The sequence below is a fragment of the Miniopterus natalensis genome, chromosome 1, assembly GCF_054644295.1.
Source record: "Miniopterus natalensis isolate mMinNat1 chromosome 1, mMinNat1.hap1, whole genome shotgun sequence".
Classification (NCBI taxonomy): Eukaryota; Metazoa; Chordata; class Mammalia; order Chiroptera; family Miniopteridae; genus Miniopterus; species Miniopterus natalensis.
The window spans coordinates 140,209,375-140,235,225 of NC_142081.1; the positions used below are offsets into that span (position 1 = coordinate 140,209,375).

The 25,851-nt window shown below is 35.6% G+C and overlaps 1 protein-coding gene across 2 annotated transcripts in view; it reads left to right on the top strand.

The window, feature by feature from the left end:
• PPA2 (inorganic pyrophosphatase 2) overlaps nt 1–25,851 on the top strand; it is an 84,054-nt gene that overhangs the window by 52,862 nt on the left and 5,341 nt on the right. For both annotated transcript variants that reach the window (XM_087826269.1, XM_087826274.1), the window contains 3 exons: nt 10,090–10,217; nt 11,282–11,367; nt 18,697–18,766. In XM_087826269.1, the coding sequence (XP_087682395.1) occupies nt 10,090–10,217; nt 11,282–11,367; nt 18,697–18,766 (284 nt within the window). The remainder of the gene's footprint in view (nt 1–10,089; nt 10,218–11,281; nt 11,368–18,696; nt 18,767–25,851) is intronic.

Consider the following 25,851-nt stretch of genomic DNA (forward strand, 5'->3'; position numbering starts at 1 on the left):
ATCATTGCCAGTCTAAAAGCCAGTCTAATTTCTGGAAGATTTACGTCATGCCACGGAGGTCTGCTGAATGCTTCTTTTGGAGCATCTGTGTAACAAGTACGCAAGCATCAAATTAGGAGACTGATGAACTGGTGGTAGGGGGCTGGTTAGTAACTTGTGTGAAGTCATGCAGAGAGCCATTGGGATCCAGTTGGGGTTGCCAGGTGTATTTGTGGTCTGGGACAACATTGCTTTCTGTGAGTCCTGACCATTTGCTCTTAAATAATGTACGCATCAGTGGGATAATTATGACTAAAGGTTCCAGTAAAAAGATGGCTCTTTTGGTCTTCATTCCTTTCATTTCGTTAAGAGTTGTACCTTAATAGGGGTGTGTGTGTAGGGATGGGGTGTAGGAGAAGGCAGTTGAGGAGCGGCGTTAAATTGAGTAAAATGTACTATAATTAAGAATAGAAGTAGATTTCTGGGACTCTTGCCTCTGTTTTAAACCTTGACCTCTTTCAGTGTTTTTAAGGTTTCATTCATATTTCTATGATGTGGTAGAGAGTAGGGGAGACTTAAATTCTAGAATCCGCTCCTGTTTGTTAGTTATCTGACCTTGGACAAGTCATATGACCTCTTGAAGCTTTAGTTTCTTCTCTAAAGTTGATCCCCTAATCAGTAAATGTTCCCGAGGGTTTTTCCAATCTCTGAATTTTGGTTGTTCTTGGAAATAAATTTAGTCCGTTATTTTTAGCCTGTCTTCTTCTAAAGTAGAAAGACCTAAATTATGTTCAAAGTTAGCGATGAAGGGAAAAGTTTTAAGTGAAAGGATATGAGATAGATTTCTTAGGGACATTGGCACATTTTTAATTTCTGCAGCTGGAACTTCAGTGGCGGTCTGTCTGACCCAAAGCCTGAGCTGTAGCCACTTTGTTATATGTTTCATATTAAAATTCGATTAGAAAAATATTTGAATTTCTATTATGCACAAGACATCTGGATGGTTTTCATTTTATTGGCCATGTGAAATTTCTCATGAAATGATAATGAACATGTGTATCTTTGGAAAAAAATTTACTGTCTTTTCTGGGAGGTTTTTCTGATACAGTACAAATAGACCGCCATGTAGTGTGTTAATTTCCATTATTTTTCATGACGTTAGTACATAGTTTCAGTACAGGTGTTGATAAGAGTAGAATTTTGGGAAAGGAGAATGGGAAGGAAAGGACAACTAAAATGAAGGATACTGTTCATTAAGCTGCTCTTAAACACGGATACGCAGAGCAGGGTGGGAAACACAGAAACCTTTTAGAGGTCCTGAGTAAGCACAGACCATCACAGCAGTTCTCTGAGCTGGACCCTCTAAATGTGATGGAGAAAATACAGTGTGTTCTGGAAAGGAACCGTTGTTTCTTGTGAATGTTTATAAAATGTCATTAAAAACATGTGTTCTTGCTTCCCACAGATTTTGTGTAGAGGCCAGTGTGCCCACGATTAGTTCTGTGAGAGCAGCATCTGTAGTTGGAACAAGAGCTTAGTGCATTTACATCACTTCCTGTGGTAAAATCCATAGACTTGGAAACTCCTTTGTTGTTTATTTACTTATTTTTACCCTCATTGGACAAAATTTTAAGCATGAAGCCATTTCCTGGTGTCTTTTTTTTTTTTTTTGATAATATGGGCAAAGAGATACAGCACTGCGTTTATGTTACTGGTTTTCACTAAACATAAAAATGAAAAGTGAGCTGATTGTGTGCTTTCTTCACTTCATGTTATGGTTTTATGGAAATTATCCAGATAAAAATGGCATTTTAATTTTTTTTCTTCAGATGGTTTTCATGGAAGTAACGGTGGTTCTCGATTTGGGGATGTGGGCAGGAAGTAGAGATGGGAATGCATATCATTTGATAACACTCCCAGGTTGAGAATCATTCCATTAATCTATCTTTCTTTGCTTATTGATATTTAATCTTGGATCTAGAATAATTGGTAACAATTTGGATATACATTCAGTTAGGAGATGTAATCACCTAATCAAATTTGATGATGTCTCCCCCCCCACATACACATCTGCTGTCTCATATTTAAAGCTACTGTATTGAATTTATGTCCTTTAAGACCTTGAGCAAATTACCTAACCTGACGGAGCCCCAATTTCCTAACTTACATAAAGGAAATAATACCTAATTTACAGGTTTTAAAGCTTCAGTGACATACTACTACTGAGCATTAAAAAACTTTTTTGCCAATCTGATAGATGAAAAATGGTATCTTTTTTAACTTTTGATTTTTCTGCTTAATGCTAGGATGGAGCATCTTTTTCATGTATATATTGGCTATTTGTATCTTCCCTTCTCTAAATTTTCTAGACACATTGTTCCCACTTTTCTATTGAGTGGACATATTCTTTTGATATATGAGAATTACTTGGTTATTTATTACTTAGATTGCAAATATTTTCTGATCTGCAGAAAAACTGTTGCCCTTTGGTTTACAGATATTTTTACTTTTGATGTATTTCATTGTATCGGTCATTTTTATACATGATTTTAGCATTTTGATTTATTTTATCATTCATTATGATATTCCTCATAGCCAAAGATTATTCTAGTCATTTTGATTCTTAAGATTTTTTTTACCCCATAATCAGAAAGATGTCTTTATTTCCTTTTTCATATATATATATATATATATATATATATATATATATATATATATATATATATATATATATATATTATATTTATTTATTTATAATTGGGTCTTTAATTCATGTGGAATTTATTTTTTTCATATATACAATTTTCCATTGCCACTTAACAGAAAAATCTGTTCTCACTGTTTTGAATGTCTCCTTTATCATGTATTCCATTTTTATTTATGCAAATAGTCTGTTTTTGGATTCTGTTTGGTGTCAGTGATCTACTCCTGTGCCAGTGCCATGTTATTTTATTTACTATAACTGCATAATAAAACATTCAAGACAAGTTCCATTTTTATTCTACTTTTTCAGTATTGTGTGGTTTTTTTTTTATGCCTTTATTCTTCTGTGCAAATTTCTGAGTCCAGTTGTCAAGGATTTCTGCTATCTTTAAAATATTACATGATATATTTATATGTTTCTACATTTATTCATACTTTCTTGGATATCTTCTAGTAAAGTGATATTGATTTAGTAATAAAGGTCTTGCTACATTTTATGTTAGGTTTGTGTCTAGGTACTTAATATGAGTTGTTCCATTACAAAAGCTTTGTACAGTTCCTGGCATGTTCTAGGTGCTGAATATGTATTTTTTTAATTGATGAATAAATGAATGTAAGCATATATGTATTATTGATAAACAAAAAAATGAACGTTTTGAATAAAGTCTGAAAGTATTGTCAAAATAGGTACATTTTCATTTATTTTAAAGGGAGAAAACTTACGTACTTATAATTTTGGCCTTTTTAACAATTGCAGTTGTATTTCATTAGAGTCAGTTTTACTGTCCAGAGATACATAGTCTTTGGTATGTGACTTCTTTCTCTTGCATAATGCTTTAGGGATCCATGCATATTGTTGTGAGATGGTAATTATATGTTTAACTTCATAAGAAACTGTCAAACTATTTACCAAAGTGGCTGTACCATACACTTTATTACTTCCAGAAGATCCGTAGTTTCCATCTCATGTAATTTCTCTTCAACTTGAAGACTTTAGCATTTTTTGTGGTGCAGTTCTGCTGGTGATGAGTTCTCTCTATTTTGATTGATCTGAAATTGCTTTTTCTTGCCTTTGTTTTGGAAGCGTAGTTTTACCAGTTACAGAACTGTGAGTTATGGGGATTTTTGTAAAGATGTTCCATTTCCTTTTGGCCTCAATTGCTTCTGATGAGACGTCACATATCGATTTAGTGTTACCCAGTATATAATGCAGGGTGGGGCAAAGGTAGGTTTATAGTTGTTCATATGGAAAATAACACAATAATAAATAAAGATACAAGAATAAATTCTGTGTTTCTCATACTCACAACTGTACTTTTGCCCCACCCTGTGTATTGTTTTCCTCGAACTGTTTTTTAAAGATTTTCTTCTTATCTTTGGATTTCAGCTATTTGTGTGTGTGTTACATGCTCTCCTCTTGCCTTCATTCTGAGACTCAGAATACAAACCTTTTAGATGATTTTCTATTGTCTCACAGGTCACTGGAACTCTCTTCATGCCTTTTCAGGCTTCCTTCCTTCCTATTCTTCAGACTGGATAATTTCTATTCATCTCTTTTACTTCCCTGATATTTCTGCCATATCCAAGTTTTGATTAAAACTATCTGATTTTTTATTTCAGATACTCCCTCATTTGTTCTTTTTTTGATAGTTTTTTTTAAAAAATATGTTTTTATTGATTTCAGAGAGAGAGAGGAAAGGAGACCGAGAGAGAGAGAGAAACATCAGTGATGAGAGTCATTGATCGGCTGCCTCCTGCACGCCCCCGACTGGGGATTGAGGCCGAGACCCGGCATGTGCCCTGACCGGGAATCGAACAGTGACCTTCTGGTTCATAGGTTGACGCGCAACCACTGCGCACGCTGGCTGGGCTTTTTTGGTAGTTTTTCACTTCTGTTCCTTGTCTGAGATTTCCATGGTTCATGCATTGTGACTTTATTTTCCTAAAAGCCCTTGAACATATAATAGCTACTTTAAAATTCTTGTTAGCACCAGTCATCTCAGGGTTGATTTCTGATGGCTTCTTTTTCCCTTGATTAGGGGTCTCAGAGATGTTCCGGTATGTACAATAAATGATATTATCATCCTGCGTTTACTGACAGGTATTTTTGTTCTGTATTGAGTCTGCAAGTTGTGCTTATTTTTCTGAGTATTTTTGGTTTTCTCATTTTATAAGTTATCTATCTTCCTGTGGGTTAACCTGAGGGAATTTGTCGAAACGAATTCAGAGCCTTATCTTTGTCAGAGGTTTCTGTTTTCTGTAAAGCAAAATGCTTTGGAAAATTAAGCGTTGTTTTTCATTGCTGATAATTTGGTTAATATACTTGAGCTGAGCGAAAGTTTTATTTAAGAAATAAAAGTAATTTAATTTATGTAATTGCTCTCTATTCCAAATGTTTAAAAATTGGTTATTTAAATTTAACTTAAGCGATAGAAATGAAATACTTTATAAGAACTAAATTGTCATAATATTAGAAATAAAGGTAAATATGTCTGTCATGAAATAGTAAACTAATTACAAATTCATTCGAGTCTTGCTCTTTACCATAGGAAAAAATATATAGAAAAAGTTACGAATAAGTGTACATGTCTGTGTATGTATGTCCAGATGCCTCTTATATGCTATTTTTAGTGCTTGTTTACATTTTTTATGTCTGTATCTAGCTGCTTTTTCAGTAGAGTTATACACATTAAAAATAAAATCGTTCTCAGTATTAATGAAAATATTGTAATAATTTTCTAAATCATTTATTCATTTCTTGATTTACTTTTGAGAGACAAAGCTTTCCTCTGAGTATAGCTTTGGCTGCATCCCATGGACAAAGTTTTAGGGGTGGAGGGCTGATAATTAATATTTGTTAAGAGTGATCTCTTATTTTTTATTAGATGATTTTCATATATTACCTTATTTATTTCTCACAAGAACCTTCATTTTCTTCATTTTGTATTTGAAGAATCAGACCAAGTAATTTATTTGTCTAAGATGACTCAATAGTATATGAGTGCCAGAACTGGAATCTGAACTGAGTGCTAATTCCAAACAGGATGTTTTTCCTAGTTTACCTTACTTCTTATAAACTTGCTGAGCATTCTCAATTGTCATCATTTCCTGAATGTTCTTAGAGTTTTTATTTTATTTTGGATCAAAAAGTTATTTATTAAACAAGATTGTCGGGTTTTTTGTTTGTTTTAGAAGTTTTTAATTGTGTAGTTGGGGGGACGGGGTGTGGTTCTTTTTTTAATGGGTTCAGAGAGTTACTTAAAATTTGTATTGTTGATTTTTAGATATACTGCATTATGCTAACCGAATATGTTGTCATAATTTTCTCATGCTCCTAATCTTTTAGTGTTTTCTTTGTTTTTAGTATATAATCATTGTTAAAGTTCATTGGTGCTTTAATAAGTCTCTAGATATAAAAGTTCTCATGCTTTAGATATTTCTCTCTCTCTGACTCTCTCCCTCTCCCCCTTCCTCTCTCTAAAATCAATTTTAAAAATAAAATAAATAAGAAATAAATTAATTAAAATGGAGAGCTCTGGAAAAGATCAAACCAAATTGAACTTTAAAATTTGTCATTTTATTTCATCATTGTTTTCTGTTTTGCTTTTTTAGCCAGCCTTTAATAAAGAAATATATAAAATTTCCAATGGATTTATTTAGAACTGTGATTTTTTATAAGTCATATATCTTTAGTTTTAACATAAATATTCTCTTAAGGAGACTCCATATAATTTTTGGTAATTAAACTTTCAAATTTGAAAACAGCCCTGTAATAAAGTAAGTTATGGCTGCACATTATTTGTCACAAGTCAGGATGCCTTTTATGAAGGTTTTTAAAAAAAGACTAGGGTGATACATATTTAGGTGACTGTTTCTACTTAATTTTACAAACTAGTCCTTTTTAGCTCTTTGATACTTTAAGTTTTATGTAAGTCTTATCTTTAGTGGTTTTTGTTATTTTTACCTCCCCCACATGGGTAAGTCCTCTCAGTTGTGCTTTCTGTAGATAATCCAAAATGGACCATTTGTTACCACCTCCATACAACTACATTTAGCCTCTTACTGGATTTCTGGCTTCCACTTCTTCCTCTACATGGTCTTTTCCCTACATAGCAGATAGAGAGATCTTCCTAAAAACTTGTGCTCCTCTGCCCAGATCCTCTACTGGTTTCCCACCTCAAAGTGAAAAGCAGAGTCCCTGGTGTGGCCCTCAGAGCCCTCTGTGACTGGCTGGGGCTGCCTTTCTCACTCTGCTCTAAACACAGGGCTTTCTTACACTTTTTCTTGAACATCTTAAACATACTCATAGCTCAGAAGGTTAGCACTTACCATGTTCCTCCCAAGACGACTCTAGGTATTTGAATCAGTTGTTTCTGTACTTCATTCAGGAATTTACTGAAATACATTTTATCAGAGGCTGTCTCTGACCCTTCATATTTAAAATCTCCCCACCTCACTTGCAAAGCAGTCTACATGTGTAATTGTAGACTTTTATGTCTTTTTTTCATCTTTAGCTATTTTCTTACCCAGGCCTAATTTGACAGCAGATATTTTTAGCAACCTATTCTATTGAGTTCTTTCAAAACATGCAAATTAATTTTATAGAATCAGAATCTCTTTTTTGTACTGATAAAATCACTGCTTTATATAATGTTTTATTAACTCTCATAACTAAGATGCAGTTGGCATAAATGTTTTGGGAATAAATACAAGTGGTGTTTGCTAAAGCTGAAACTTAACTGGAGGAAGCAAAGTGTGGGTTTTATTTAGAGTTATCTGGTAGACTCAGCATACAGATTACTGTGGACATCAGTCAGAACATTTTAAAGAAGTCTTTGTTAATCGTCCAGGGAGTTGATCAAGTAGATCTTGATTAAAAGAATTTCATTTGTAATGAAAAGCAGAAACTGAAATAAATAGCTTGATTATGTAAAAAAGCTCTTCTAGGTTATTCTAACTTACTAGATTAGTTCGTCTTGAAACTATATGATTATCTGTAATAGAAACTTTAATGTGAAGTTAATTCCCAACATTGGGAATAAATGACTACTATAGAATTACTGCTTTTCTTAAAATATATTGTAAAAAATACATCTAATAAAAAAAATTATGGAAGCGGATGACAGTGATGATTGCAGAACATTGTAGATGTACTTAATGCCACTGAATTATACACTTAAAATGGCAAATTTCATATTATGTATATTTTACCACAAGAAAACATTTAAAATAAAAATATAACTAACACTAATATCCTTTTAAGGTAAGTAAAACCTCTGACAATATTACTGTGCAGTGTAGAAAAAAAGAATTTATGGAATTAGAAGACTTGTATTTTTATAACATAGTAGTCCCCCTTATCCACAGTTTTGGTTTCCCAAGGTCAACTGCAGTCCAAAAATCTGAAATGGGAAATTCCAGCACTCTCCAGTGGATAGGTTTCCAAGTGCACGCAGATCTGAGCAGCGCGGTGGAGCCTCGTGCTGCCCGTTTCCCCCGCGCCCAGCCGGGAGCCACCCCGTGTGCAGCATGTGCGTGTGTACGTGTGCTGCCTGCTCTCAGCGACCACGTTGGTTATCAGATGGGGGGAGACTGAGAGACCGCATTCACGTAACTTTTGTTACAGTATGTTGTAATAATTATTCTATTTATTTGTTATTGTTAATCACTTTGCCAAATGTATAAGTTAAACTTCATCATAGGTGTGTATGTATAGGGAAAAACATAGTGTATATAGGATCCCGGTACTGTCGCGGTTTAAGCATCCCCTGGGGGTCTTGGAACGTCCCCTGCACAGATAAGCGGGGAAGCTGTGCTAGTTCTACCATGAATGAGTTGGATAAAGTTTGGCAAATCCTTTACGTTTTCTTAGGTATAGTTTTCTTATGTTTCATGTGAATGGTTGTGCTTATTCTGAACCCTCACAAGTTTTATGAGGAACAAGTGAGGTTATTTACATAAAAAAAAGTCTTCTATAAGCTGTAAATCAGTTTGTAGATTTTAGGTGGAATTTTTCTTATTTTCAGAAGAGTAAATCATTGAACTGACTATTGGTATTGGATATAAGATTTTATCTTGAGGCACTTGCTATTGTAGAGGTTCTAAAAAGGTTTAAATTGCTTATTTTCAATTTTTGGCGTTTTTTGGTATGCAAATCTAGCTGTTTTTTCCCCCCAGGATTATAATTAATTGAGAATAGAAAAGTTTAGCTTGTATTTGGATAGTTTACTTCTTACTGGCATTATTAAATTTTCAGGTTTATTTTATTTTATTTTTATTGATGTCTTTGCTTAACAGATCCTATTCATAACTTCTGAGGAGAAAGCCTCCTAAGCTGAGATAGATATTGAATAACTTAACTTAGCTTTTCCTTTCTTATTTGATGTAAATGAATAAAAAATCAGTTATCAAAAAAAATTTTATTCAGGGGACAGAGAATGGCAGATTAGGTAAGGCACAATGATGAAGTCATAAAGCAGATTTAAGTTATAGAAACTTACTTACTTCAGTGCCTCTCTGGTTGCTTACCTGGCGTGGACTAAAAGAATTTTGCCCCGTCTGTACAAGAAAACAGTGAGTTGGAGGAGCTCAGTGGTACCTAACTTACAGAAGTTATTTTTCACAAAAATAGAGACAGGATGTACCATCCTGTTTAAAATTGCCCTGTCCGCACTCTTTCTTACTCTGCTTTATTTCCCTTCATCGGGCTTTTTGCCGCTTAGCATGTTATGTACTTGTTTCTTTAGTTGTCGTTTGTCTCTTTCTACTGTGTAAGCCACTTCCATTTACTGTTCTCTTTCACTGCTTAAAACAGTGTCTGGCATATAATGAATGAGAAACTTACTAAATATTTGGCATATGTGCTCATGAAACCTTTCTCACCCACCTCTAGTGTGTTCTCTTCTGGGTACTCCCCTCTCCTTCCTGTCTTTAGTGTTCTTTTAGCTTAATATTTCTGGGACACTTGCCCTACTTTAAGCCCTCCATTGCCTGCAGGGTGACATCAGCTTTAAGCTCTTCTCAATCTTCCTATTGCATTGCATGTCGTTGTCTGCTTCCTTTAATTAGAGCTCTGAGCTCCTCAAGGGGAAATAACTTTGTTGTTCTCATCTGCAGTACTTAACACAGTACCTAACACAGTACCTATCTGCAGTACCTAACACAGTACCTATCTGCAGTACCTAACCCAGTCTGAAGTTGTTCGAGAACTGTCTGCAGAATGAAGTAGTAGTATTCACATTGCAAAACCGGAATTCCAGAAGCGCTGGGACACACGTTGATGATTGTGCTGCTGGTTAGCAGAGTCAGACTAGATCCTGTGTTTTCTGACTCCCCCAGTTCAGTGCTCCACCACTTACAGGAATGCATTTCGATTTTTAACAGAAAGTCTTGTTTCTTCACTTACAGATATTGATGATGTTAAGAAGTACAAACCAGGTTATTTGGAAGCTACGCTTAACTGGTTTAGATTTTATAAGGTGCCAGAGGGAAAACCAGAAAACCAGTTTGCTTTTAATGGAGAATTCAGAAACAAGGTAAAGATGATCGTCTTAATTGTAAAACGTACCTTGTGATACCTGTGCACTACTTTTTCACTTTGGGGGTTTTTTATGTGAATATTTGTATCTTGCATGATTACAGAAGTTTTAATGACTTTTATACTTAAGGACATTACTTCATCACTTTTATTAAAAATTGTCTTTCAGGAGATCTCTCTTAGTGAACCCATAGGCTGATGAATATCTGTAGCCATCTATTTATCTATCGATATCTCATCTCAGAACATGAGGGATTTCCATGATGAGTCTAATTCTTCAAACTCTCTATGAAGAAAAACTTTCTATTTACTGTTCTGGAGAAGACACAATTACTATTAGTGTAAATCGATAGGGGCTTATCTCCTGTGTGCTCATTCTACCGAGACTGAATTAAGCTGCTAATTTAAGAAAGTACTTGAATTATCTTGCTATTAGAATACCATAAACTGCCTCTAATATGACACAAATGGAGAAAATAGCCAAAGAGTTACAGTGTGAAATACTGAATGTTTTTCAAAAGTTATTACCACTATATGAATTACATATTACAAATCAACGTTTAAGTGGGTGCTAATAAATATATTGTTTTGTAAGCTGTGTTAATGAAAACTAAAATTTACAATAAGTACTTTGCTATATAAGAATTTATTGCTGGACTGATATTTCTTAAGAGGCTTATTAAAAGAACCCTTAAGATCTTGAGGACTTTGTATAGGATTCCTAAGTATAAATATAAAACTGTGTTCAGTAATACTTTATCTACAAAAACAGGTGGCAGGGTGGATCTGGCCCACAGGTCCTAGTTTGCCAACCCCTGATTCCAATGATCCCTACTGCATTCCATTTTATAGATGAAGAAATTAAGATTTAGTGAGGTTAAGTAACTTGCCCAAAGTCGAACAGCTCGTAAATAAGAATGCCAGAATTTATACTCAAGTTTACCTGACTCCAGAGCTCATGTTCTTATAGTGAGTATAATGTTAGTATACGTTGGTAGTTTACCATGTTATAGTATAATGGTGTGACTGCTATGTCTTTTTATTTTTTTGGTTTGGAACTAGGCTTTTGCTCTTGAAGTTATCAAAGCTACTCATGAATGTTGGGAAGCGCTGCTTATGAAGAAGTGTGACGGAGGGGCTATAAATTGGTAAGAATTTGTCTTTCTACGTAATACTTTATTAATAATTGGCAATAAACAGCCATATAATACAACTCATCTGATTTTTTTTAAAAAGAGAATTGCAATTTTTTCTTCACTTACAAGCACCTGTGTGGAAGACATTACTAGGTGCTGGGCACCATGAAACTAGTAATTGACACGTCATTTCTCAAGAGTTTTATAGTTTACTGGGGGCATTTATAATATTAATGTTATTATAATATATTGTGGTATATACAAAGATAGAGTAAAAAAAATTAACAATTTTTCAACATGCAAGCATACAGTTATTTTATTTATCTTGTAACTACTACATCTTTTCTTGATAGGAACAGTAGAAAGCTTTTTTGTCCAACAAGATCTGGATTCCCAAGCTGAAGGATTCAGGAGAATCAAACAATAGTGACATATATAACTCAATTATTAACTTTACTTTAAAACATTTAAATGTACCTTTATTTACCTGTCTCTGGATATAAGGCTAAGACCTTTTCTATGCTGACTCCATATAGATTATATATATCCTAACATAATGTATAATAGAAAATAAAGATCAGATCCTATAATCCTTAAACTCCTTACAGTGAAAAACCCTTACAGATATGTAGTCTTTTTTTTTCAAACCTTTTACTGTTGCCTTACCCCACAGCTGATTTTGACACCAAGTTTTTATAGTGAGTCATCTTTATTAAGGCTTTTTAGAACCTCAAATGTGTTTATAACCTCAGTAGTCTTAGAGCCTACGTAGTGTTCATAGAAACACTTATCTTTCTGCACTCCCTTCATCTATGAGCAAAATCACTGCTTAAATTGTGACATAATAAGTAACAAGGACAGCTGACATAAACAGGTTTGGAAAGAAAAACAGCTGACTCTTGGTGAGCCTAACTGTGGGAAGCAGAAGTCCATGTCACCCTTGAGTCAGTGCTACCCCACTTCATTGTTCCCATCTCTGAATCGGGAAATTGGGAAGCCATTCTCTTTCAGCAAACACTGGCTGAGGGTCTACTGCCAGCCACTGCCCTGATACCAGGATTACTGCTGTGGGTACAATAAACAGAGTCCCTGCTCTTTTGGAGCATAAAGTCTGGAATCAAGAGAGACATTAGAGAAATTATTAAAATACATTAGTCAGATGGAGGAAAGCAGTAGTCTCAAGGAATAGTTTACGGAGGTCATCGAGAGGCTTCTCTTCCTGTGACACAAATGCTTGGGCATTTAGCTTCAGATTCTATTTCTTGTGCAGGCTAATGTAACACCCTCAACTCTGATACCCTCCTCCCCGTTTTCTTACCTCTTATGCAAACTACTCTCTTGTTTGCAGCATAGTCTCAAAATTTAGGTAATTGTTTCTCATTTAAATAGTATAACTTATTAACATAGTCTTCCAGTCCTGACTATCCTAGTAACTGGTAGACTGAGTGAGTCCTCACGGTCAGATATTGAGTCAGATGTTAATGTGATGAGCTAAAAAAATAGGGATCTCTAATTCTCTGAAGAGGCATTTGCTTGCCATTTGCTTTTTTATCTCCTTCCTAATTGTACTTTCTGAAAAGGTTCTGCAGTCCTTGATGGACTTTTGTGTTTCCCAGGCTTCCTCAGCTGCACAGCTGCAGACCATCTCTTTGGCTGGTTTTTCTACAGCTTATTATCACTCCTTCTGTGCTGATTCTAATTATCTTTACTCTGAGGCTAACTTTATTTCTAAGCTCTGGTGTCATTTTGCTATAGTCTTGGTAATGATTAGGATTACATTAGTAAGAGTTGACAGTTATTGAACTCCATACTATCTTCTAGGTTCTAAGTGTTTTATATGTGTTATCTCATTCATACTCACAAGAACCCTCATCTCCATTTCACCCATGAGGAACTGAAACCATGTAGAGATTAAATTACCTAAGGTCACACTGCATGGTGGAGCCAGGATTTAAGCCAGATTCCAGGTCTGTTCACTTAACAGCTATAGTATACCTCTATTATTTTAGAGAATACAACAAAATACAGTTTTTTAGTTAAAAAATTATTAGACCCTGGCCAGTGTGGCTCAGTGGTTAGAGTGTCAGCCCGTGCATGGACGGGTCTCAGGTTGAATTCCTGGTAAAGAGCACGTACCTGGGTTGCCGGTTTAATCCCTGGCCCAGGTCGAGGTGAGTGCAGGAGGCAAATAATGTGTTTCTCTCTCTCTCTCCCCCACCCTCCTGCCTTTCCACTCTCTCTAAAAATCAGTGGGAAAAATATCCTCGGGTTAGGATTAACAACAACAAAAAAACTTGCCCTGGCCTGTGTGGCTGAGTTGGTTGGGTGTTGTCCCTGTGCACCGAGAGGTTGCTGGTTCGATTCCTAGTCGGGATACATGCCCAGGTTGTGGGCTTGGTTCCCGTTATGGAGCATGCAGGGAGCAGCCAATCAATGTTATATTCTCACATTAATGTTTCGTCTCCCTTCCTCTCTCTCTCAAAATCAATAAACTACTCTTTAAAAAAAATTATCAGGATATACATTTCTAGATATTAATTATATGTATCTAGACAATTTAAAGTAAAAAATCTTTATAGAATTTTACTCATTTTTCATTTTTATCACTACATGATTTGTAAAATATATTCAGAGTTGTTCAATATTTATTTCCTTTGTCTTTAAGTTAATAAATTACTTATCTCTTATTTCCTTAAAATGTGCTATTGTTGAGTAAACTGCCTCCCCCTTCCTTTTTAACCTGTTTCCCCACTTAGTTCAGTTTAGCTTTACATTATTTATCACAGCAGTTCTCTTACATCAAAATTACCTGGGAAAACTGTTACAAAACTTAACTGCATTGCCCCCTTTTCTAGACCTAGTGAATTCGGATCTCTCAGCCTTTATATGTTTTAAAAGCTCCCTAGGAGCTTCTAATGAGCCTCTCTGTGTATGAACCATAAAATCCAAACTTTCTCCAGAAGAGCAAACAAGGCCTTCCAAGATTTGGCCCCTGTTTACTCTCATTTTCCATCACTTCTCACCTCTAATTTCCTGTTCCAGCAACTGAGAACTGCTTGTCACTCCTCATAAACACCACGGTCTTGTTGATTCTAGGCCGTTACTCATGCTGTTTCCTTTACCGATTGTCTTCTCCTTTTGTGAACTGGCTAACATCCTCATTTTTTAAGACTTATTTTGGCTGCATCTTCTGTAGGAAACTTTCCCCTATAGTAGCCCCAATGCTAGCTAAGGTGCCAGTACACTCTGTATTGGCCCCCTGGGTATTTCTATCATTGCATTTACCACAGTGATTAACTACAGTAGTCCCCCCTTATCTGCCTTTTTGCAGTTTCAGTTATCTGCAGTCAACTGTGGTCTGAAATATAAATGGAAAATTAAAATTTAAAAAAAGTGTCAGTTTTCAGTTGACACTGTTCTTAGTAGCTGATGAAATCTCCCATTGTCGAGCTCCATCCAGCCCAGGTCATGAATTATCCCTTTGTCCGGTGTATCCACACTGTATGCACCTCTCCCATCAGTCACTTAGTCTCAGTTATCAGACTGGTTATCAGAAAGCGAGAGGCCTTATTCCCATACCTTTATTATTATTTTGGAGTATATGTTAGAGTATATTGTTATAATTGTCCTATTTTATTATTAGTTATTGTTAATTTCTTACTGCACTTAATTTATAGATTAAACTTTATCGTAGGTATGTATGTATAGGAAAAAACAGTATACATAGGGTTTTATAGTGCCCGTGGTTTCAGGCATCCACTGTGGGTCTTGGAGCATATCCCCTGCAGTAGGGGGGACCGCTGTACTTGGTTTATGGATTTGTGTCCTCTAGAAGTTCCTTGGAAGCAGATGAATAAAGCTGCCTTAATCATCTTTGTTTCTCCCCTGACATGTAATAGCTACTTAATAAATACCTGTTGGGGTAAATTGTTGAATAATATTAAAGCCAACAAATATTGGTTGTATTTTTAATCTAGTAGTGACTTCTGTTTCCTGGAGTACTGCATTTATTAAATTTTTTAACTGTTATTTTGTGCAGTTATCTTTTTCATATGTTTTGTTATCTTTATTCTTTTCTTCCACTCTTTAATGTTTACTCTGAAAGCTATATATTCTTTTAACAGAAAGAATTTCATTATTTCTATTCTTACCTAAAATAACTTTAAACTCTAGTGTAGGAGAAATACAGTTTTTTGCCATTTGGGTTTACTCTTCAGCGCCTCCTACCCTCTCTTTAGCCACAGTTTATTTCTCTATCTTATTTTTAAGAAATTTGAAATGTACTTTTTACCAGTTTATTTTATTTCACTTACACTTTATTGTAACACAAATTTTTCAAATTTTTATTGATTCTCAAATGCCCTTCTAATTCTTGTTGTAAAACTGCTTTAATTCAGCTATCATTTTTGTACTCATAAATTGTTTTGTATTGCAACTACTCTGCTGTCTCATGTGTTCTATACAGTACTGTCCAAATTATCTTTGAAAAATATACATGCGATTGTCATTTTTATTCTTAAAAGCTCCACGTGGTTCCCTTCGATTAAAGAATGTGACCCAGCTCTTGCCTACGTGGAACAGGGTGTCTGACCCTCCTGGCCCAGCCCCGTGCTCTGTGCCCTCTCCCCTCATTGCCTTCCTCCGTGGACGCCTGCTCATTCTGCAGGAAGCAGTTTACACGTCACCTCTGCAAAGAATTTTTATTTTTTTCTGGACAGAATTAACTGCACTCTCACCTAGTCATACCACAGCTGCACATACCTCTGTGGAGAACTTGAGGCGGTTTATTATTTTTCTTTTTTATGCTGTAAATTGAGTTTGTACCTTAGCACTTAGTGACAGGACTTGACACATAGTAGGTATTTTATGCTTAGCTTACTGAATGAAAAAATGAAAAAATATATATCCAAGTTGTTTAGATCTTAAAATTGTTTCTTTTTACCTTTCCAGAGGAAGGTGTATTTGATCTCATACAGATGGCGCCAATTCTTTTAACTTTGTGTAGATTTACTTCAGTATCATTTTTCTTCTACAAACTCTGGAGATTATAGTTCAAAATTATTGTCATTCTTCTTTCTCTCCCTCTCCTCCTTCCCTCCCTCTCTCTCCCCCCCCCCCCTTTCTTCCTTTTTCTTGACTACTTTGCTGTAGAATGAAAAGCCTGGGCAAATCTATATCCTGGACACTCCCTTTGAGGATTCTCATGAGTTTGAGCCTTTGTCTGATTTGAGATTATCTTGGAAAAAAAATAAATTCTCTTTATTAAAGTTCTATATTGCTGGCTGTAAATTTCATCTCTTATGTGTCTGTTCATTATTTGCAGGTAATTTTCTATTTCTGTTCCTTTTTATTTAATCAATTATTTCTGTACTATTATCTATTAATGTACCTATTTATTTTTTTAAATGCAACTTGGGTTTGTTGTACCCAGCATTCTTGATATTGGTCATCTATTGCTCTAATGTCATGTCTTTGTATTTTGGTGAGCAAGGTTGTATATGGGCTATGTAATGTTTATAAATTTAAACAAAATGTTTAGTATCTTATAAAAAGGAAAACAGCACATCCTTTTTAGTCATATATAATCTCATTTGTAGTAGACACCATCAGCTTAGTCATCTTTCCTTTAAATGATTTTTCTGCATCTCCTCTTGTATGCCATGGTCAAGTTTGGAAGGTAAAATGAACCCTAAATATTGTAAGCTCCATGGGAGCTCTGTGGTTCAACATTGTATCCCCAGCATCTAGAGATGGTTTAGTTTGAATGTTAAAAACATTGTATATAGCGTATTTACTATACACAGTGCTTTCTTCGGAGGACTGACTAGCACTTAAGAGTATGCAGTGCCTAATTTTTTGCCTTGTTCTTTTTAAATTTAGTTTTGACTTTCTTTAGGGAAATATTTGACTTATAAAGCTTTACCTTTTTCAATTTTTTATTTTTTTAATTTCAGAGAGAGGAAGAGAGAGAGAGAGAGAGAGAGAAACATCAATGGTGAGAGAGTCATTGATCGACTGCCTCCTGCACACCCCCGACTGGGGATCGAGCCCGCAACCCGGGCATGTGCCTTGACCGGGAATTGAACTGCAATCTCCTGGTTCATAGGTCGACTCTCAGCCACTGAGCCACGCTGGCTGGGCAACCTTTTTCAGTTTTTAGTTAAACATGGGATGTAGAGAAGAGAATAAAAAATAGTTTAGTCTTAAAGATGATAATGTCAACTTTCATCAATTTTATTCATGTCAAGAATGAAAATAAATCCCACATCTTGAGTCTGGATAGAAAGTAAACTGACCAGTTACTATACTTGTTATATGTCCAATGTCTGATTTTAGACAGATGTAGTTAAAAAGATAAGTAAATAAATGGGTCTTATCATATATATCCTGACATATTTCACAAACCATTTCAAAGATAAACTTGATAATGTATATCCTGTAGGTAGATCCACTTGAGGGCAAGTGTGTGTGTGTGTGTGTGTGTGTGTGTGTGTGAGAGAGAGAGAGAGAGAGAGAGAGAGAGAGAGAGAGAGAGTGAGAGAGAGAAAGAAAGAGAGAGAGAGATTTATTATGCATCTCCTTTGGGAATCTGCTAATCACTTTTCCCTTCTATTTTAAAAATTAAATGGGCTTTAACTCTCCTTACCACCACTTTCTGTATCCACTTTAATCTGATTTCTCTAATGAAATTTATATTTGAGAGGAAATGCCTTTGCTTTCAAGTAGGAGGTAGGAAATAAGTAATGGTGGTCTGCTTGTGTAGATAGCATGCTGTTCCTTATTGTGTGCAGATTCTTTTGATTTTATAGAGCCTTTCTTTATTGATCATGGATGCCTCACCAAACTTCCTTACCCGTAAGAAACTGAGTTTTCGTATTCATACGGTTTTCTCACCACTGTTAGCTTAATTTACCATACCTACCTGAGAAAGGGATTCCACAGTATCTTTCAGTAGCCAATTACAGTGTTTATCACCTCGTTTAGAGGAAAATTCTTTCTAATAGCTGTCATTCGGTGGGTCAAATTTATTTTTTCTTTCCTTCAGGACAGGTGATGTGTAGTTTTAGCTTAGCCTTTTACATATAATGGGATATTATTTAGATACCTATTCTATTATTTTTATTTTGAATTCTGGAGCGTGCAGTGCTGTGGAGCACTTTTACTTATAACCTTAACTGAAAGAATATACAAGAATCTCAGTTGTCCTAATTTCTAATCATTCAGGTTCTTTTCACCAGCTAGAATCATACTGTCCATGTGGGGCATTTGGAGTTAGTTTTCTTTTTGGTAATTGCTCCTTTGTTGTCCTGTGTAATACTAACATTTTCTTTTCATTTGCAGCACAAACGTGCAGATCTGCAATAGTCCTTTCCGTTGTACTCAAGAGGAGGCAAAGTCGTTAGTTGCACTGGTAAGGGGCGATGTCCTTTCATCTTATAAACGCCTTAAGGAGGTCTAGCAGGTTTTCTGAAAAGTCTAGCAATGACATGTATCAAGTCTTTTGGGAAGCATAAAGTTAAAAAATAACCTTAAAATCTATTTTTTTAATCCAGGGAATTTAAATTCAGGGGATAATTCAACCTTTTAGTTGAATTATTTATGTATGTATGCATTTATTTATTTTGAAATCGTATATTATTTTTAGTGTTTCATTTACTTATATATCCCATGCTTTATCTCTAAAAGGCAGTTAAACATATGCACACAGTACAATAGAGTTTCTTTAAGTAGATGAATCAGAACATGAGCAGGACGTCGAGACAGAGTTAGGGGAAGGTCATTCTCTGGGATGTGTGTCATCTGACTCCTACTTAGGGTGGCATGGTTTTAGCTCTGGGATTCCTGGTGGTCAGAGATGGAAACTTCCTCAGTTAAAACTGTTAAAGTGACTGTGAGTAAAAACAGAACCTTTTAGTTGAATTATTAAGTTCTCTTTTCTAAAGTACATTAACCATTTGATTAATTTCATACTATGCTATTTTTGTTGACATCACCAATTTATTATTGTTTATATGCATTTGCTCTCCTCTGTAAGGTTCTGTTCTCATGAGTTATCCACCATTCAGTGGCTAAAGTGCAGCTGGCTGCTGGTGCAGGTGCATTTTGGCTCAAGAAAAATGAAATAAATCAGGCTCCCTTTTTTCCATTTAGTTTGACTATCTCACAAGCTTTCCATTTCATCGCTAAGAAGATATCCTTGGATTTTTACATGTCCTAGTGATTTTGCTGCCTGGAACCAACTGAATCTATTAGTAAATTAGTACTTAATTTGGATATCACTAAATAAGAAAATTCATATTGAGATAATCAAGTAATATTGCTATGTTAAGTGTTTTTAGGAATGATCTTAGGCTAGAAATACCATTTATAAATTAAATTTTTTAAAAAAGTAACTAAGTAGGAAGTAGGAAGCTAGTGAATTTATATGTTTACTTCAGGATCAACAAACATGTTCGCTTATTATGGCTGCTTAGAATTTTTTTCTCCACTAATTCATCAGCTGTTTAATTAGTACTTGCTATATGTGGTGAGATTCTAGGTGTTGGGATGCAGTATTAAGGAAAAGATATAAAAATCTCTGCCCTTATATAGCAACATTGTAGTTGGGGAGATGGATAATTATTAGGTACACAAGTAAAATGCATAGTGTCTTGGAAGGTGATAAATGCTATGATGAAAATTGAGCAGGGAAGGGGGGATAAAGTGCCAGGAGTGGGATGAGAGTTGCAGATATTAAAAGAGCAATTAAGTAATTTCTAGTAAAGTTGAAGACACCTTACAACCTACTAAGAAATTACCCTTCTAGATTCTATAGAGTTTTAATGTATGTGTTTATATGATCAGACATAGAAACATTGGAAACTGAATTAATCTCTGTTGATTAAAAAAACTGAATAACTAAACTGCAGTATATTTATACAGTGTAGTACTTTCGATATGTGAATTAGAACTACATGACAATCCATAGATAAAACCAGGGTGAAAAATGTGTTTGCAGTAGTATATAGTATGTATTGTTTTAGTAAATTTTAAAACACCCAAAGCAATAGTACCATATATTTTTAATGAATACAAAGAGATATGGTGTTCACATTTCAGAAACAAATAAGAGCAATAAACAATAGTGTCAGCACAGTGGTCAGGAGACGTTACTTCTGAGAAGGAAGGGGAGTAAGATCTTAATTTTGATGAGTAGCTAGCAAAAGAGACTTCAGTTGTAAAACTTCTGAAATAACAGTGTTAACTCTTCTAAAAATCTAGGGAGTAGTCTCAGCATTTTCTGCATGTTTGAAATATTTTATAATTTAAAAAATCTGTATTCCCAGAAAATCAATAGAGAAAATTAATGAAACTAAAAGCTAGTGCTTTAAGAAGACCAATAAAACTGATAAACCTTTATCCAGAGAGATCGGGAAAGAAAAGAGAGAAGGCAAGTCTTCAAGGTTAGGAATGAAATAACTGACATCACTGCTGATTCTACAGATATTGTGAGAACTGGGAAATACTGTAGAAAACTTGATACCAATAAACTTGACAACTCAGATAAAATGGACACATTGCTTGAAATACATAAACTGCAAAGCTTACTGAAGAAGAAATAGGCATAAACAAATTAAATTTGTACTTCAGAACCTTTCCATAAACACAAATCTAGGCCTAGTTGGCTCCCACTACTTTTATTCAGCATTTTATTGAAGGTTCTAGCCAGTGTAATAAGGTATTAAAAAGAAGGAAGAGGCATCCAGGCTGTAAAAAAGGACAGCATGAGAGGCCTTGTAGAATATCCAACAAAATCTACCTAAAAGCTTCTAAAGTAAGTGATTCTAGTAAGGTTGCAGGATACAAGATCAATACAACAAATGTATTTTTATATACTAACAGCAAACAATGGGAAACTAAAAATAAATACATTATTTATAATGGCATCAAAAATATGAAATGCTTAGGGATAAATTTGGAAAAAAAATATGTGAAGAATCTGTACCCTGAAAACAGTAAAACATTGCCAACAGAAATCAGAGAACTAAATAAAATGTTCATGGGTTGGAAGACACAATGTTGTTTGGTCAGTTCTTCTCAACTTGATCTATCGATTCAATGCAGTGCAATCTAATTCTGATGCACTTTTGAATAGAAATTAACAAACTGTTATGTAAATGCTTACGGTTCTACAATAGATACAACAACTTTGTAAAGAATGAAGTTGGAATAGTAACTACTACTGATTTCAACACATTGTATAAAACTACAATAAGAGTGCAGTAATGGTGTAAAACCAAACAAAGAGATCAATGAAAAGAAATCCAGAAGTAGACCTACATACAAATGGACAGCTGAGTTTCAAAATGATAATCTATTCAACAAATAGTACTTAAACAACTGGTTTTTCCATGTGGGGAAAAAACACTTCATTTCATGCCTTGCACTGTATATGATAATCATCTAAAGTGCATCCTCAACCAAAGTTTAAAACATAAAATTAGAAGCCTGTTTTGACCTTTGCTTAGTTAGGCAGGATTTCATGCCACTAAAAGCACAATCTTATTTTTTAAAATTATAAATTGGACTTCATCAAAATTAAAAATTTCTGTTCTGTGAAAGACACTCAAGAGAATAGAAAGAAGCCACATGCTGGAAGAAAATATTTGCAAATCATGTACCTGATAAAGTGAGTTATATCCAGAATATATAAAGAGCTCTCACAATTGAGTAAGAAAACAAAACATCCCTCCCCCCAAATGCAAAATATTCAAATGAAGAGATACCGAAAACACACTAAGTGACCATCAGCTTTACTAGTCATTTGGGAAATGCAAATTGAAAACTACAATGACATACCTGTACACTTTTAAAAATAGCTAAAAATTTAGAGATTGGCCATACTAATTGTTGTCAAGATTGTGGAGGAACTGGTACTCCCATACCCCACTGGTTGGAATGGAAAATGGCACAACCTCTTAGGAAAACAATTTGGCATTTTCTTAAATTAAACATATACCTATCAGATGATCCAGCCACTCCACTCTTAGATACTTACCAAGAGAAAGGGAAGTATATGTCCATACAATGACTTGTACACAAATGTATATAATAACTTTATTTGTAATAGACAAAAATTGGGGACAACCCAAATGTCCGTCAACAGATGAATGGATAAACAGAGAATGGTATATTCGTACAAGGGACTACTACTCAGCAGTAAAAAGAAATGAATTATTGGTACATGCTACAACGTGGCCAAATTTTTTTAAAAATTATGTTGAGTGGAAAAAAGACGTACATATTATATCATACCATGTGCTATGTAAAATTTTGGGATGTGCAAATACGTTTCCTGACATAAAACAGATGGTTGGTTAGAGGGTTTGGGAGGGATCCAGGAAGGAGGGATTAACAGTTGTTTTCACAGGGCCTTAGGAAACTTGGGAGTATGTTTATTATCTTGATCATGATAATGGTTTTACAAGTGTATATATGTCAAAACTTATGTGCAGTTTATTTCATGTCAGCGTTAGTCCTTTATTGGAAACAAAAAAAAAAGGTTTGTTCTGGAGTCAGACTCTAGGTTCAGATCCCAGCTCTCTCATTCTTAATTTATTTAACTTATTTATGCTTCAGTTTTCTTATTTATAAAATGGAAATAAAACTAATGTCTTCCTTATAGGGCTGTTGTGGAGAATTGAATGAGATAATCCAGGTAAAATGTACAGTAGCTAGAAAGTATTCAGTAGATGTTGGGGTTTATTGGCACTTCTGTCATTAGTGCTGTTGAGTTAAATGGACCACAAAGAAGCCCCTTCTGTCCCTACCCTTTTTTAATTCTTCAGTGATGAGGTTGTCACACCTTTAGGAGATGGCCCGGTCCATTGTCAGATAGTGAAAAAGTCAACCTCATTTAAATTATTCTATGAGAATTAGCCCTATTTTCAAAACTAAACAGGAAGAAGAGGAGGGAGAAATAGAATAAATTAGTTTCCACAACATAATAATTTATTATAATTCTTAACCACTTTCCCCATCTGGGAATATTTTCCTCAAAAGTCTCCCACGTGCTATTGTTTAAGCACTTTCCTTATATTCTGCCCTCTGAGGAACTGGAAAACCTCTAAGCATCCTGTGAAGTTGGGGAAGGTTTAAATTAGGTAATTTGTAAGGTTCTCTACTATTTAGTGACTTGTCATTTTACAAAAGAAAGGTTGAATTTTGTGAGGTTCCACACACAAACTCAGTGCATGTAGGACTGAGAGAAAGGACCACATTCATTGCTAAGGAAATTCCCAGACCTGCCTCTGACCCTACTCAGCATGGCAGCCCCAGGGATTTAAAAACTGTAGACTCTGGGGTCAGGCCAAGGAGAATAAGTTACCAAAGTCCTGCTCAGTTGCAGGGACCCAGTCCCATGAGACCGAGAACCTGGAGCTCACCCTAGTGATAGGAAACTCTCCCGCAGGTTAAAATGTCTACAGGTGGGAAGGCAGGATGCCTCCCAGAGCACCCGGCAGCCTCCGCCTGGCTTTGTTCCTTTGTTCTTGCTTCTCAAGCTGCATCTGCACTGAAAGCAGCCTCAGCCCCCCCCCCCCCCCCCCCCCCAGGCAGACAGAGCCCAGCGATGACGGTGATGATGGTTCCCAGGTGCGCAGTGAGCAGCGCTTTGAAGGAAAAGAGTAAGGAGGAAATTTCAACTTTAATGAAAAACGTATTATTCTGATTGCATTTGGTAGATCTTATTTTTTCAGTAATAAGATCTGGAGTAAATCTGAGCCTTGGATGGCCATTTTATATTTGATGTCAGGATTCCTAGCTGAGGTGTAAAGAGCAGTGCACTCGGGAGGCCGGGCAGTTGATGTCGGTGTGCAGTGTGGCCACCTATTTCATCCCTAAACTTGACCCGCAGTCTCACAAGTACACATCAGTGTTTACATAGAGACTCAGAGATGAATCCGTATGAAGGACTTTAGGTGAGTCCATCCACATAAGCCTCTCATGTGAGTCTGAGGCATTGTTATCGTTTAAGAAAAAGAGCACTTTAAAAAGTTCACACCAGAGCCATACTTCATTTTCCCTAGGCCCACAACAAAGATCAATAAAGCAGCTAGCTTAGAGGTGCACGCTTACAGGTTCTGTGCTCTAGTAGGAAAAGACCAACTAATGAATGTTAAAAAATAATTTCAGATGCAAAAAGTGATGACCAGAAGAGCAGTGTTACAGTTCATTGTAGTTGTTGGATAGGACTGCTAACAGCATGCTCCTCAAATGGTTTTCCTGGGGGCATGTACTTGATCTCTACTGAAAGCTATTGACCTGACAGTAACGGGTTCCTCGCACATCCCAGAAAGCGACGACAATCCTTGGATTCTGGTTATTGAAATCAAGCCAACTCAGAACTAAGCTCTGAAGTCAGTCTGGGTGGGACACCCTTTTATCACCAGGGTTACTTGGATTCCTTGGAGTGCCTGGCAAGAGACTCTTCCTCTGTGGGCACTCACTCCATCAAAACTACATCTGCATCAAAGAGGGCTGTTTCCCTTTAGAGCGGAACCGCTCTGTCGATGCAGTTTTCTAATGATGTCACATTACGATATTTATGCCATACAGATGTGTTTTATTTGTGACTAAGCGTGAGCATTTTTATGGCAGTTCATTATGTAAAATTTTGTAATGTCTTTTCTTGACAAATCAAGATCTGATTCTAATGAACTTATATCTCCTTCCTCTCCCTTTTGCTTCTTAAAAGCTTCACTGTGCATTACCACCCAAAGATCGACAGAAGAATTGAAAATAAAATCAATAGCAACTAGACAGTTATTTCTTGAATAAGCAGATTAAACTTACATAACCTTAAAATACTTTCACACTTTGTTTATGGATAACTATGAAAATGCTTGTAGGAAGCTGGTGGGGTTGTTTCAAGGGGAGACACTAAGTACAGAGCAGTTGTATTAACAATTTGTATTAATTTAAAATACAGCTCGTGTCTGGGTAGGGACCAAGGCCAGAATAAGCTTTCTTTGGGTGATGAAAGAAAGAAGGATACTTTGGTAATGAGAACACTAGATTTGTTTGAAAGAAATTAAAGATATGATTGGTGTTTTGGGATTCTTGGAATATATTCCTGGAAGTGGGGTCAAATGGCAGTTTTATTTTTAATTTTTTGAGCAAACTCCACACTTTTTCATAGTGGCTGCACCAGGTTGCATTCCCACCAGCAGTGTACTAGGGTTCCCCTTTCTCCACACCCTCGCCAGCACTTGTTGTTTGTTGATTTGTTGATGAAGCCATTCTGACAGGGGTGAGGTGATACCTCATTGTGGTCTGAATTTGCATTTCTCTGATGATTAGTGACATTGAATGTTTTTTCATATGTCCCTTGACCATCTGTATGTCTTCTTTGGAGAAGTGTCTATTCAGGTCCTCTGCCCATTTTTTAATTGGGCTGTTTGTCTTCCTTTTGTTGAGTTGTATGAGTACTTTATATATTTTGACAACCCCTTATCA